Source organism: Balearica regulorum, chromosome 12, assembly GCF_011004875.1.
Source record: "Balearica regulorum gibbericeps isolate bBalReg1 chromosome 12, bBalReg1.pri, whole genome shotgun sequence".
NCBI lineage: Eukaryota > Metazoa > Chordata > Aves > Gruiformes > Gruidae > Balearica > Balearica regulorum.
Window position 1 is genome coordinate 19,191,078 of NC_046195.1, and position 14,509 is coordinate 19,205,586.

A 14,509-nucleotide genomic window follows, 5' to 3' on the forward strand; every position below is an offset into this window, starting at 1 on the left:
ACTGCCTCTCGGAGTATCTTTTTCAAACAACCAATCCCTTCCCTACAAACATTGGCTTGGAAAAAATTAAAATAGGAAATATGCACAAGGTAAAGCACTGCTTCCCCCCCCCCCCCCCCCCCGAAAGAAGAAAATTACATTAAAATTAGTTGTAATCCCCAAAGACATTTGCCAAAGACATTCTCTAATCTTTTATTTTAAAATTATGTTGTTTTCATTTACAGCCAGGGATGCATTAATATTTTACAGTGTGTGAGATCATCTGTTTAAGCACACCCATGATTAGATCTGTACAATGTCCCACGCTGGCAAAACAAAACCACAAAATGAAACAGTAATGCATACATAATGAAACCAGCATTTTCATGACACAGCAGAATTGGATATTCCCGAGAGATTGCCCTGAGCTTTAAACACAAGAAAGGATTTCATGTCTGTGAAGGTGGAAGAGGAATGTCTTCTGTTCACACAGCACAAGTAATAGGACAAATTTAAATAAGAAAAGGAAGATTAATATTAATTCTTTGAGCCAATCCTCTGCGTAACCAGTACTCGGAGAAATAGGCTGTGTGTAGGAAGTCACCACTGGCCAAAACAACTACTTTCTGTGCTAGAATAAGAATGGATGTTAAAAAACCCCCAAAACCTGGAGAATCCTTCACAGCTCTAGCTTCCCTTCCAGCCTGGTGACCCGCAGTCCCAGTAAGACCCTTTCCCTGGCCAGTGCCCAGTCTGGGTTCGTTTCCCCACCTCTGCTTTCCTGGTAGCCAGGTCACCTACACTTTTAGTTTTGATTCTGTAAAAGTGACAATACCATTTTCCTAACTTCCACAGATTTTCAGAAAGTAAGCAAGCAATTCTATTTTGTGCTTTAGTTAGCTCTCACTGCCTTATGCCTCAGCAGCAGTTTACTAGATCTCTCATCAGTGTGTGGCATGATTTTATGTTAGTTCTTAATTAAAACAGACAAAACCAAATGAACAAAAACACTCTTCTTTTTCTGAATAGCACCTAAGTCCATCACAGAGTAAAGTCTCAACGTCTCCAGAGTCCCTGCTCTGGAACAAACCTTTCAGCAGGACTGTCACCAAGCTGGAAAACCCTGGGCTCTGAAGCCTGTTGCTGTGCATCGCTGCAGGCAGCGGGGTCTGAGAGCCTGGGAACCCCAGCCCGAAACAGAACCAAAGCAAAGAGATCCCCTCCCCCAGAAACTGGCTCCTGGGGAAATACCGTTGCTTTTCCTCATAGATGCCCTACGTCCTCAGCTGAAGCAAACCGGCAAAGAGAGGGAAAGCTGCTGTGCTTGGGGTGCAAACACTGTGGAGAGCATGTCAACCAGACAAACCCAGACTGAACTGAAGTGCGTTTAGAGTCACAAATATTCCTCTTCGAGCGCAGCTGGCACAACTCTGCCTGGACAAAAGTCAGCCACCTGAGCACGGCCTTGTGACACCCAAAAAGAAGCTGGCAAAACCAGTCTGTGCTGGGAGGACTCAATGCTGTGTTGTAACAGGCACGTAGACATATAAACACTGTTAAACTATTGCTTGGTTTTGAGTCCTTAAAAAGTCTTTCCTAGGAAAAGTGAAGCCAAACTATAAAACTGCACTATACCCTCACCCACAAACGAGGAGGAAAGCTTGAGACATAAATATATAAAATCCATTTCTGTTACTTCATTGCTGTTTCCTTTCCAGCTGACTGCTGCGTCCCTGAATAGAAGCATTAGCTGGAGCCAAGAACACTGGATATTCGCTGGCGCTTCGCCCCGAGGCCTAAGGGCAATGCTAAGGAGATACCACAAGCAGTGGAGTAATGCATGTGACATCAGCACAAACAAGGACATGTGATGTTTCTTTTAAGCCATTCCAGATTTAAAAACCCTACAGAGTTCCCATAAAAGGATTTTTTTTTCCCTTTTTAACTCTGTGGGTTCAAAGACCTTGTTTACATTATCTTAAAGAAAAAAAACCCTTTCCAGTAGACAATGGAAGAATTTACAGACTGTTAACACAACCCGAACAGTTTTATAAAGTATGTTTCAAGGAAGTTGGGGGCATCATCACGAGATAAAGGAGTAGCCAGTGTGTGTCTCGTGCATCTTTTGCTCAAAGAACTGAGCAGAAATGGAGTTACTTTTTGCACTGAGACATTAAAAAAAAAAAAAAGGGAAAATTACTATAGAAGCTGCATTCCATTTGAGTGTGCGCTTGTGCTTTGCATCAGACTCGATTTGGTGGGGAGATGTGAAAGGGCCTCTCCTGCTGCTGCTCCACACTGACACTACCTCTGCACAGCAGCCCCTGGTTTCTAGCCGCATGCTTGCCAGGAACAAAGGGAAAATCAGCAATGCGTAAACAGTCTAGTCATCTACAATACACGTGGGGGAAGCAATTTTGCTTCAAAAACAGAATTCCAGCCTCCACAACTTTTAAAAGCCCCACGGGAACACACTGTCTGAGAGCTTCAGCTGCAACAAACCTTCTTGCCATGCAGCCATCACCTGATGAACACTGCCATAACAATGGCAGTACATAAAAACATAACTTATTACACAGGAAGATGAGAAAAACAGCAAAGCTTCTCCTGGCACCATCTTATTGAACCATCTGTCTTACTGCATGGTTCTGCCTGTAAAACCATGCAAACTATGCCAAAAGGGTGTAGCATAAACAGAACTGAGTCTTGTTTCACCCTGTGTAAAAAGCCTCTAGAAATACTGTCCCCTTTCCCAGGGACTTACCACCTCTCTGAACCACGAGACAACCGCCCTGTAAAATCCCCCTTTGCACAAGCACCCGATACAACCGAGCTGCAGAACAGAATCTCTCCAGTTCTTCAAGTGCCCTCGGTCTCTGATCCATCTAAACGCTACTGTCTCACCGCTACTGGAGTTAGCAAAGCAGAGCCACCAACAAGCATTGCTAGCATTGCAGTCTTAGGAGAGATGGAACGTCCAAGATTGCTTGCACCACGTAGCATTTGTGCAGGGGGGGCAACAAGAGGCCCTTATGAAAACTACTGCACTGTGAGCGGAGCATGTGTGGCTGTGTCAACACTCACATAATCTGCGAGGCTAAAAATAGTAGATTCTGTGACAGTTGCAGCAAGATTCTTCTATTCTCATCTACGCTTCCCCACAGCAGTCTACCTCCTCCACCTGTTCTGGATGTTTTTGTATGTCAGTATACTCCCCTCTCTCTACAGAAAGGTAAATTTGTGTTCTGTCCATAATTTTAGTTCTAAGTCAAACTAATTTAAAGAAAAAAGTGTCTCCCCTCCTTGCTTGCTTTCAGGCAGCACCAAGAACAAGGAGTATATTCACTTCCCTGCAGCAGGTGGACTTTGCTTTCTGTACATCTTGAGTTAATACTGTGAGTTAACATTAAGTATCACAGACCAGTCATTCTCCACCAGTGAGAATCTGCACTGTCTAAAAACCACCTTTCCACTGTCCACTGGCACAGACATAGCAAGAAACCTGTCTTTAAACAGAATCTTTTAGCCTCCTCCACAAAAAAGAAAACCTCCCATTTCACAAAGGGTTTCATAAAGCGCTTGTGAAAGCGGTTGCCTGACACGTGCTGGGGATGCACGGCAAGATCCACGTGCAGTTTCAGGGCTCTCTGCAACTCTGCCACAAGCACCCTTCTGTCCATTCAGTAATTTTTCTGGTTACATCCGTTGCTGAGAAGCAGGTTATCAGACAGCTGGAGAGGGGAGAGGAGCTCTGCCTCCAGACCAGGTCTCTGTGCCTGCCAGCAGCAACACATGCGAGGCTGAAGGCTGGCAGCAGTTGTCAGGTTACCGAGCATCGCACAGCATCTTTACAGCATCTTGGGCTAACAGGATGGAAGACAGGGAAAGAAGCGAAAACATACATACATACAAAAAAAAAGCACCACAGTAACAAAAAATAAGTTCTCTGAATGCTAAACACACGTGCATGGAATAAAGGTGAAGATTATTCCTGGAGCTTCCTACTGTTACTCCTACAACGGCCTATTTGACTTTCAGCAGACTTGGGTGTCTGTCCTAATACAAAGCAGCTGCTGAAAGGGAGCTAAAGCAAGTCACAATAAGCTTCTAAGGTCAATACATTCAATTTTATTGTTTCCCCCCATTTTGCAGAGAGTCAGGATGTTTTATACACAACTGTATCACACGCTCAACCCCCCCAAAAGACACCACTGAACTGGATGTGCCTTAGTCCTGAATTCAGCCCTGTTCCTTGCTCTGATGGAGAGAAGTGGCTAAATTCAAAGGAAGGTATTGGTTTTATTCTTCACCTCTGCAATGGCAGACTAATGTCTTGGTGGCATTAACTAACATGTGAATAGCTTTGTCATTAAAATCAGCACAAAAAAAGGCCTTTGCTGTTATACGCTGGTGCAAAGATTCACTCTGCCAGACATTAAACAAATCCTCCCAGCTCGCAAGCCAGTCGAAAGTGGATTCACCCAGCAGCAACACCCAGCAAAAGCAGAGGATTATCTCTGAGGAGGAGGAAGGAGAATGGGCCGGGTGGGCTGCAGCAGAGAGCTTCTTGCTGTGACTCCCCTCCCGTCCCCCTGTTCATACCACACATGCCCCAGGTTAATGGGGAATTTCTAACGCTGAATCTCTTGTTGAGTATGTTCTCACTGCACAGGTATTTTTTTCCCTGTGGACTTGGGGAGCAGACGCCTCCACACACCCTTCTTCCCCCATTTCTGCCTACTGCCCCCCCCCTCCTTTATGCAGCTCTGACCATGTTAAACCATCTCCAGTCAATCTGACTGCCAGAAATTCTCCACAGCATCGTGGAAGGGAAAGAATGTGAAATTGAGGAATCACATGGCAGCTACACCTCCCCCTGCATATACCACCCACCCCCCTCAAACAACAAAACAACACTGCCTGTCATCTGAAACCAAAGTCAGCGCTCCAGCCAAAAAAGCTCTTTTCCTAAGAATCCCAAGCAGCTGAGGCCCTTAAGTGATTGTATCCCTTCTGTGGGCCTCCAACAAATTTCAATAACTGCAAGACGTAGTATTTCCTTCCCAAAAGCCAGTTTGGGAAGTATATCAAAGTAATAAAGTCTGAACAACTGAAACTGCTGTACACAAAAGCCAGCAGAAGTATTTCAACAATGTAATGCTAAAAACTGAAGCCTGCTGCATTGCACACCCTCCTTTACGGCAAGGCTTTGTACTGATTGTAGGGGTAGGCAAAGGGGTTTTGTGTACTACTTCCCGTGCTTTCAGGAAAGAAAACTGTTAGCAGGCTAGATGTGTTTACCTCAATGTGATCAGCACAGTGACTGATCCAACACTGCTTCAGGCAAAGAACCCATACATTCATTTATCTCTATGCTGAACTAAAAAGTTGAATTCCACGGAGTTTATGCACAATACCTTTCAGCTTGTCCTAAGCTCATTTTTGTCTTTATACTCAACAGAATTACTTTAAGCAGAAGAGACAAGGTTCAGGCACAAAGTATTCTGCTGTAGCAAATGTCACTTATGAGCTTTTATTAAATCTAAATTTATTCAGGAACACAAAAAGTGGGGTTTGTTTCTTTATTAGAGGAGATGGCCCAAAGTGAAATTCTGGCCACAAGCAAAATTGTTTTCTGGTATGTCTAACTACGCCAAAATACTAGATTGACAGAGACTGTTCAAGCAGCACCTCACATTACTATCACTCCTTAATAACCCCTCCTGTGGTAGATAGGGCAGAAGCGGACATCAAAGGGATCAGGAAGAATAAACTGTGACTGAGAACAGTGGTAACTGTCAACACTTACAGCATATCGGGACAATTGTCTGGTTTTTCCAGCAGACCTCCTTCCATCACAAAGCGGAGCACTTGTTCATTGGTCATGCCTTGGTATGGCTGCTCCGCTAACGTTGCAATCTCCCAAAGTACAACACCAAAAGACCTGGAAAACAAATCAGAACTTTAGAAAGCTGAGCAATCTGCACAAGGATATTTTTATTTGATGATGCTGAGCAGGCAGGTGTCTACAGGTACTTTCTTTTACCAAAAAATTCCAATTGCTCGAAAAAGTATGTAGCTATGGTGACAGCCACATCACCTAGCATAAGAGACTGTTGACTTCAAACACCTCTAGTCAACGGTGACGAACAGGCTCCCAGTTCTGAACTGACTCTTCAGAATGGCCCCTGTAATATTACATCTCCATTTTTCACGCCATAATTTACAGCTCGGAGCTGGTCATGATTCTGATCATTCAGTGGCCCAACATTGCTTGGTTACACAGGCTCTGTATAAGTCAATCAGTAAAAAAGCCACCACAAGCTTTTTGCATTGACCAGAAGCTTCCTAACTCAGGATTTAAGTTGTGAGCTTGCCTGGAAAATAAGCTCGAGCTCATCTCCCTTTCCCATGGCTTTGGGTTCAGACTTTAGGGGCACTGGGAGGCGGGAAGAACAATGGAGATGGCAAAAGGAAAGATGGCAGGTAAGGAAAAAAAAAAAATTTAAAAATTCTATTCTTATCTGTGCACTTTCTGTACAGAGGACCTCAGCCTGGATACACATCTCATCATGAAAGTCTGCAAAAAGATCCCCGTGTGGCTGGGCGCAGGGAATCAAACCTTCTAATCAGGTGGAGAAGTTGCAGAGACCAGCTACTTAAAGCGAGCTTGACAGGCCCCCCCAAGCCACAGAGATAGCAAGAAAAAAATCTGTATATTTAAAAAAGTAAACTCAAAATCTTCATGTAACATATCTCAAGTACTCCTGATAGCAGTTGAGAAGGAAATAACGCAGAACTGTAAGTTCTCATTCCAGTGTAAGCTGCTTTTCATCAGAAATACTTGAGTCACACAAATCCGATTTAAAAGCTGCATTCTTCCCTTACCGCTCCAACCAAGCCGAGCACTAGAGAGCAAAAGCACACCACCACACCTGGGCGTCTCATCTGCCTCACCACTAAAAGCAAGCAAACCAACCAACCTCTATTCCCCAGGCACAAAAACATTGCTTGGGTAACACCTTCCATTTATCCCTCTGCTTTGCTTTCTTCCACATTCTAAGTCAAAGGTGCAAAGAAAGGATCAATGCATTCAACATACAGCAGCAAGCAACAAAACTCATTTTTGAAAAAGACATGGAAGAAATGGGAATATTCTCCAGCTTCTTGGACCAAGACCCTAATTTGCTGCTTCAGCACCAAAACATTTAAGCCCCCCAGGAGAAGCTCAGTTGTCCCTTTGGTAACATATATGTAACTATGTTCTTGAAACAGAGATCCCAGCTCCTTCCAACTAACTACAAAGGACAGCAGAAGTGCAAAAAGAAGTCTGCCTAATAATAGGAATTGATTACTGGCGAAGAAAGATAAGCATAGTTATGTAATTGGGTAGTTTGGACGTAAGTATTGACACTTTCTAAAAATATCTCCATTTAAAATTAGTTTATTGAGCAGACACGGCTCAAATTGTCTGCCCTGCACTGAAGACTCATCTACTTTTAGAGCTGCTGCGCAAAGAAAATGTAGATGCTATCTTGTCTTCTGTGGCTAAAATGCTGAGTCAAGCTTAGAGGGGAAAAAAGCATAGTTTCAATAGGGTATTGTTGTGAAAACAGGAGTCCAGTATTATTAGCTGGTTATGGTAGAGTGGTTTTATCTTTCAGTTATCCACTGTATCTAAAATGGTTTGCATCTGGAGCCAGAAGCCACAAACAGAGTTGCAATTGTTTGCCTTTCAGGGGAGGCAGGGACAGAGGGTCAGCTCAACATTTGGGCGCCTTTGAAGCTACTTTGATCACTGCAGGAATAACGAGAACAAGTCTTGTGCACCTACTAATCATATTATCATAACAAATAAACTTAGATTGCTCCTTCAAGGCAACTACCGGCTCTAAAAAAATGCAAGATGCTGAAGACTTATTTATGGAAATACACCCTCACCCCGAACAGCATTACATTAATTTTAAAATGTTCTCCTTCCCTAACTACAGCAAAAACAGTCTTGTCTAATTACCTCATTCTTCAGTCTGAAAAGCAATAAAAGAATGAATTGCTAAAATAAAGCTCCACCCTTCAAAACCTCCAGACGCTCTTTTTAGAGTTTGCCACTTCACCTTACAGCTTGTAAATCTTGGACTCTGACCACTCACACAGTTTTGTCTTTTTGACATGTTGGCTTTTAAAACTTATCTCGAAGAATACGGAAACAGATGTCACAATATCCTACCAAAAAGGCAGGAAAAACAATCTCGGGATTTTTTTTTTTACTGTTTGATGAAAATAAATGGCCCCCAAACCAGCCAAGCTACACGGTTTATAAGGAGCAACTTCAAAATCTGAACCAATACAAGGAGTCAGGTAATTTTTCCTGGCATGAAAAGACCTTCAATGTATAGTGATTGCTCTAAAAGTTATTGAGAAGTAAACCAGAACGATCCTTTTCGCCATAAGCAGATCAACTGGACGCTATTTCATGACAGTGATAAATCAAGCTCCACTACATTTGGAATTCAGATTGAAATTTCTGAATCTATAGCTGTAGATACATGTGGCAAACACAAATGTATACGTGTTCTAAACAAACAGCATATTCCTCATGTTGAACCAGGTTTTGTTGTACCTCACGACAGTATACCTATGGGAACCAACTTTCAGAGTCAGTCACTTCTAACAATTAAGATGACAAACCATCCCAGGGAGGAACTGTCTGAAATACTGATGAGAGCTGGGGACCTCCTCTCCATAAAGCAATTTTTTCCTCTCTATGCTTTCAAATAAAAATCTGCCAGAATTTTTTTTTTTCCCCCCCATAAGTTTTCCAACGTTATGATCAGTAAGCTACTTTTCTTCATGTGACTTCTGGCTAGGATATTTTCCTCAGACTGTCCCGCTGATAAACTGCAATGTTGTTTGCTCAACCCTGCTTTGGGCTGAATGACCGATGAATGCCAAATCTTGTAAACACTGACGGGAGAACTCACGTACTTCCTGCAACACCTAAAGTACTAATTTACTTCTGACGCCTGATTTGGCGTCACATCTGTGGGTTTGTTTTCTTTTTTTGTTTGGAATTTGAGTTATGTTTAAACAATAAAGTCACTTATAGGTTGAATGGAAAGCGTGTATGGAACAAGTGCAATACGTCACTGAAGCGAACACCTGATCCGCTGTAGCCTGCTTTTGATTCAACGGCTGGACTTAAAGTTACTGTTGTGTGGTAAGAAGGGGTAGGTCTGCCAGCTCCTTGCTCCAGGCTCGTTCAGTTCTACATCTGGGGATTTTCTAGGGATATATTCCAAATTTCTGTCTGCTTTGTGAAGCCATTACAAGTCCCAAAATTCTTTTACTGCAGGGGGACTGCCAAAAGCATGCCTGCGCTGTTCCATTAGATAAATGGCTGATAGAGGGCTTCCCCTTCAGCTCAAAGTGGTTATTTTCATCTGTTTCCAAGTTTGAGGGTTACTGGATTGATAAGTAAGTTACTAGCCATACGCAAAAAAAAAAAATTAAGCAACATTCTGGTGCTTTGCTTTTTCACTTGCCACATAATTCCTCTTATGAACCTTCCACTCAAAGCTGGTGCTGTGGACTACAGTCCACTGACTCCAAAATCCTCAAGCTGTCTAAAGAAAATGCAGTTTACTACTGAAATACCATTCCTACTGACTTCTAGACATTTGGAGACAATCAGCTGCCAATTCTGTAACAGATCAGCAGTAAAAACATCTTGTTAGGAAGGGAGAGAAACCATAAAGGACAGAGTAGAGGTTTTGCCAGTACACGTTCATTTTCTGCCAAGTCCTCCCTACCTATCTGCAAAAGTTCGGGGGTGGGGGGTGTGGGGAATGGTTCCAGAGTATTATTTCTTCTAAGAAGTGTATTTTGAAATTTCCTGAATGCCTCTCTTAATAACTTCACAGATACAGCAACTAGGCAATGTGCTTTTAAAGAAAAACCTATTTCTGCATCTTGCGGTATGTAAAACAAGCAAGCAAAGCTCCAAATGGAGAAGGACATACCCAAGGGAGAACTCCCAAGAAAAAAACCACTAGTGTACACAAACTGTCTGCAGGAAAGTAGAGTTATTTACACAGAAGGTTTTGATAGAAAAGCAAGTCAGCACTATGAACCTTTCTATATTCTTGGCAACTTTTAATGCTTTTCTTGAAGGAGGGCAATTTGAAAAATGACAACTTGCTCTTTCAGGTGAAGGTAATGTTTTTCACTGCACAACTGATTTTACAACCCACAGCAGGAAACATGTCGCCACCTCCAGTTTTGGAAATCCATTGTTCTTGGTTTTGCAATGGATACATGAAATATAAAGCAGAATGCTTCACAGCAGAAAAAGAGAGCCACCTTTGAAGAGACAGGAGCAGCAGTATACTTAGTTAAGTCTACTCAAACAAGAAAAGAGGCTAGAAAGAAGAGGGGCCAAGACAGTTTTTCAGAGCCCCTTTTTTGTTACCAGACATCGGAGTGCGTTGTGAAGACTCCATCTTTCAGTGATTCTGGGGACATCCAGCGGACAGGCAGCAAACCTTTCCCTCCTTTACGATAATAATCTGTCTCGTAGATATCTCTTGTCATGCCAAAATCTAGAAGGCATAAATGTTTTGAGTTTGCATGATAAAATGATGAACGTTTCCCCTTACTACAAGCCATTATAGCCAGCAGAGAATCAGAGTTTGGTGCTAAGGACCTGCAATCTGTTACTATGACACTTTACCTGCTCTCTTAGGGCTGGTTAGCTTCCCTCCCCACAAAACCAACAGACATTTTTACCACTGACTTCAGTAGATGAGCAGTCTGAATTATTTCAATATATTAATATGAAAAGTTCCAGGATTTATGCTCCAGCCTTGCAGTAAGCTAAGTATTCTGAAGGTCATATAATTCACTAATCTGTTCTCAAAATTCAATGATTTTCTTTTCTTTTTAAAGAGTGTAAAGAGCTCCTGTAGTACTTAACACTATTCTCTTTTCCTACAGGTTGAGGGAAATGGCTTCTCTCTCGTTTGCCTCAGATATCTTACTAATATTAAACACTGTCTGCTAACACAGCAGATCTAAGGAAAAATCCATTTTATCAATGCAAACCTGTAGTTGCCCCTTTTTTCCTGGGGAAAAGTGGAATGAAAAGAGGACAGAATTCCTCCAGTTCTCACAGTCGTTACTACCAGTCTATGACTTGGATGAGCGATCGACCACTGATCCTTCTCATTCCTTGTCTGCTAGGGACACTGGTACCCTCAGTGATTATGACTAAAAAGCCCATCTGTGCAGCTATTCCATCACTCCCACACACCAGGGTTACTTTATCCTGGCTGAACGGAAAATTCTTTCAAAATGTAATGCAAATAAGAAACAGATACGCAACGAGCATAGGACGGTGTAGCATAAAGCTCTTCCTCTGAGATCTGAACAGTCTGAGTTGGCGTGCTTCAATCAAGATGCTCCTAAACTGTTTCTACATGAAGGGATTTTCAATGCCAGTATATAAATGAGAGCAGTGCAGGTTATTTCACAAAATGCTTTTGGAGTAACCATGTATAATGTTAAAGGGAAGAAACAAACCATCGTCAGTTCAAAGAATTGTAAAACATGCTGATGGGGGGAGGAAGAGTGAGAAAACTGGAATGGAAAGGATTCAGGCTGATTTCCACTGAACCTGCAGAAAATGCATGAAATCCCCCAAAGATCTTATTTCCTAATTAACTGACTCAAAATGAAATCATTTTTCTTTCTCCCAAATGACAGGATTACTTACACAAATTATCAAAGTAGCTGAGTTAAGCTCAGAGAAAAAGAATTAGTTTCCTACAGCAGAAGGCTGTTGCTATACATGTTATTTTAATATGCACAACTCAAAAACAGCCAAAAGCTTAAAATCACCATCTCTGGAGACCAGTCTGAAAAAACTCATCTGACACTATTTTGGAGGGATGGTGAAGAGGGAAGAAAAAAAAAAAAAAAAAAAAGTGGTGTTCTAACAGCAGAGCAGAGGAAAAGCCGTTCTGTTGTCTGGAAAGCAGAACTCCAGTTCAGACTGGAAAGCATCCAGCTGAAGTCAAGCCTTACGTTCCCCTTCCAAATCAGATCTGCTTTAAAATAATCCTAAAATTCTTATTCTTGAATCAATAAACAGGAGATGGAATTATTTTTGCGCATAAACAGAAAAGCGAATGACACACCAGTGGTAACTGTGCCATCCACCCAGATGCCTGCAGCATCTGCACCTCGAATCACTGCTTCACTAGTTCTTTTTAAACCCACACACTATACTATTTCCTCACTGGAACAACAGCAAGTAGAGGTATTCCAAGAGTTTCAACTCAATGTTGACTGCTCACAGGTCTTAAATCACAGCAAGCCTTCATAAGGAACATATTTCATTCTGCAGAAATTTAAACTAGAGCTAAGTTTTAAAAGGTCTTTCAAACAGCTTTCAAAAAATTAAAGTGCCTTCTAAGATGCTCATTTTTTCAGGATGATGTTTTTCATTTGTGTAAAAGTCAAGAAAGCGCACCTCCAATTTTCACTGTGAAGTCTTCTGCTACCATGCAGTTTCTTGCAGCAAGGTCTCTGTGAACAAATTTGTTGGCGTTGAGGTATGCCATCCCATCAGCAATCTCTCCTGCCATCTGAATCATCTTCTTCAGAGTTGGAGGTGCCTGGCCAGGATTATTCTGAGCAAGATTAAGAAGATAAAACAGGTAAGGGGGAAAGAAAAAACTATTTCTATATCAAACTGTAACATACCTTTTTTTTTTTTTTTTTTAAATCCCATTCTCACAATTCAGCCTGACATGATCCAGGCTAAACAGAAACTCACGTACACCATAGCATCTGCTTAGTGGGAAAAGTGGCCATACCAAGCTGGGTTACAAACAACATCTGTTCTGTAACGGGCCATTCTATTTTAAGGAATAGAAGCCAGAAAGACTTTTTGGTATAAGGATGTTATCTTACACCTATGGAGCTTAAATGTCCATCCTTCTGCCACACAAGTTCTGAGATACAAAGCAGAGGGCTTAGAGATTTCTACTGTTTTACCATCTTCACAAAAAAACAGAATATGTTAAATGATTGCATTTCCTGTTCCCCAGTTCTCCATCACCAGATGTCTCTTGAATTACTTCTATTTGTAAATAGGAGAAAATCTTATGGGACAATGTCTTCTGAAGCAAATTTACTCCTTAGCATCCATGGTTTCTGTCATTCTCAGTCTCATGGATGAAGAAGTTCAGGTGTTCGTGCACCATCAGTTAAGTTCCACCATCCCTTACCAGTATGAATTTGCCCCCAAGCTTTACACCCCTTGGGTAATCATCACTGACAGAGTAACCAAAACCATGGCCTCATATACTGAATTCTTCTAATGACAAAGATCCTAAACCACACAGATCAAGTCACTGAAGTTTATGACATCCCCGTCCAGAGATTAAATGCTCCCTTACCCAGCTTCCGTGGGAAGTGTTCATGTCAAGTCCCATCATCGCTTGCAAACTGTGCTACTTTGTGTTGAGATAACGAGCCATACCCACTACTTCTACGCTCCCAAGAGCCAAATGCAACATACCCTATGGGAGCCAAGAAGATACAACCAAGAAAGCCCAGAAGGACCAATGTGAGTTGAATGCCCAGGAGGAAGAGACAGGTATGGAAGCTGCATGGTTAAGTTACTGGTAAAGCCAGTGATCAGGCAAGCCCTCCATCTACATGCTATTGAAGTATCCTGCCTGCCTCCTCATACAGGTCCTCAGAAGACTTTGCTCAACTCTTTACACTGTACACCAAAGACGACAGGGAATTTAGGCACAGGCCTATCACAGACTGCTTTAGAAAGAACCAGCATACAAGACAGAAACCCAAGTAGAGAGCTCATCATTTTGGTGGTATCTTTATAATGTCACTGTCCCTTTTTACGAAGTTTGTTAAATTCAACCATAACTATTTAATATAACCTGAAGCATTATTAATCATAAATGCTAACCAAGTCCTTGGTCCACAGTCCTACTGGCATTTATTGAATGCTGTATTCAGTGTGCTTGTTTTCTGTATTCGATCACTTAAGCTATCTGTTCTCACTACATGCAATGCCCTCCACCTATACCATATTCATCGTCTTGTGCACATACTGTGCTCGTGTTCTGCTCCTTTAAGTTATTCACATCAGAATTTCTAGATCAAGGGCAAAAAACGTTGAGCTCATTTTCTACAGAGTCTACTATGATTTCAGTGGCAAGTGACCTATGTGTCATCTTTACCCTTCAAACCCTGGATCACACGTGGCAATTTTAGCTGTTGGACTGATGGCCTACATATTAAGAGTATGCATATTAGCTAAGATAATAGATTTTTACTTCCCAACATAGGCAACAGGCAGGATATACAACATGAAACAATCATCCTAACATGCATGCTTCAACTGGCCAATTTGTTGTTTATCATCTTGATGAGAAATTAGAGTACATGAGAGATTTAATTTAAATCTGGAAAACAGGACTCAATAATACAAGAAGGGACC

General features: G+C 41.9%; 1 protein-coding gene and 1 long non-coding RNA gene across 6 annotated transcripts in view; both read right to left on the reverse strand.

The window, feature by feature from the left end:
• Window positions 1–14,509, reverse strand: part of LOC142603426 (uncharacterized) — a 212,336-nt gene that overhangs the window by 8,947 nt on the left and 188,880 nt on the right. The window lies entirely within an intron of this gene.
• Window positions 1–14,509, reverse strand: part of IGF1R (insulin like growth factor 1 receptor) — a 190,940-nt gene that overhangs the window by 8,947 nt on the left and 167,484 nt on the right. For all 5 annotated transcript variants that reach the window (XM_075763917.1, XM_075763919.1, XM_075763918.1 and 2 more), the window contains exons 18-20: window positions 12,509–12,668; window positions 10,448–10,577; window positions 5,789–5,923 (exon numbers count right to left, since the gene is read on the reverse strand). In XM_075763917.1, coding sequence (XP_075620032.1) covers window positions 5,789–5,923; window positions 10,448–10,577; window positions 12,509–12,668 — 425 coding nt within the window. The remainder of the gene's footprint in view (window positions 1–5,788; window positions 5,924–10,447; window positions 10,578–12,508; window positions 12,669–14,509) is intronic.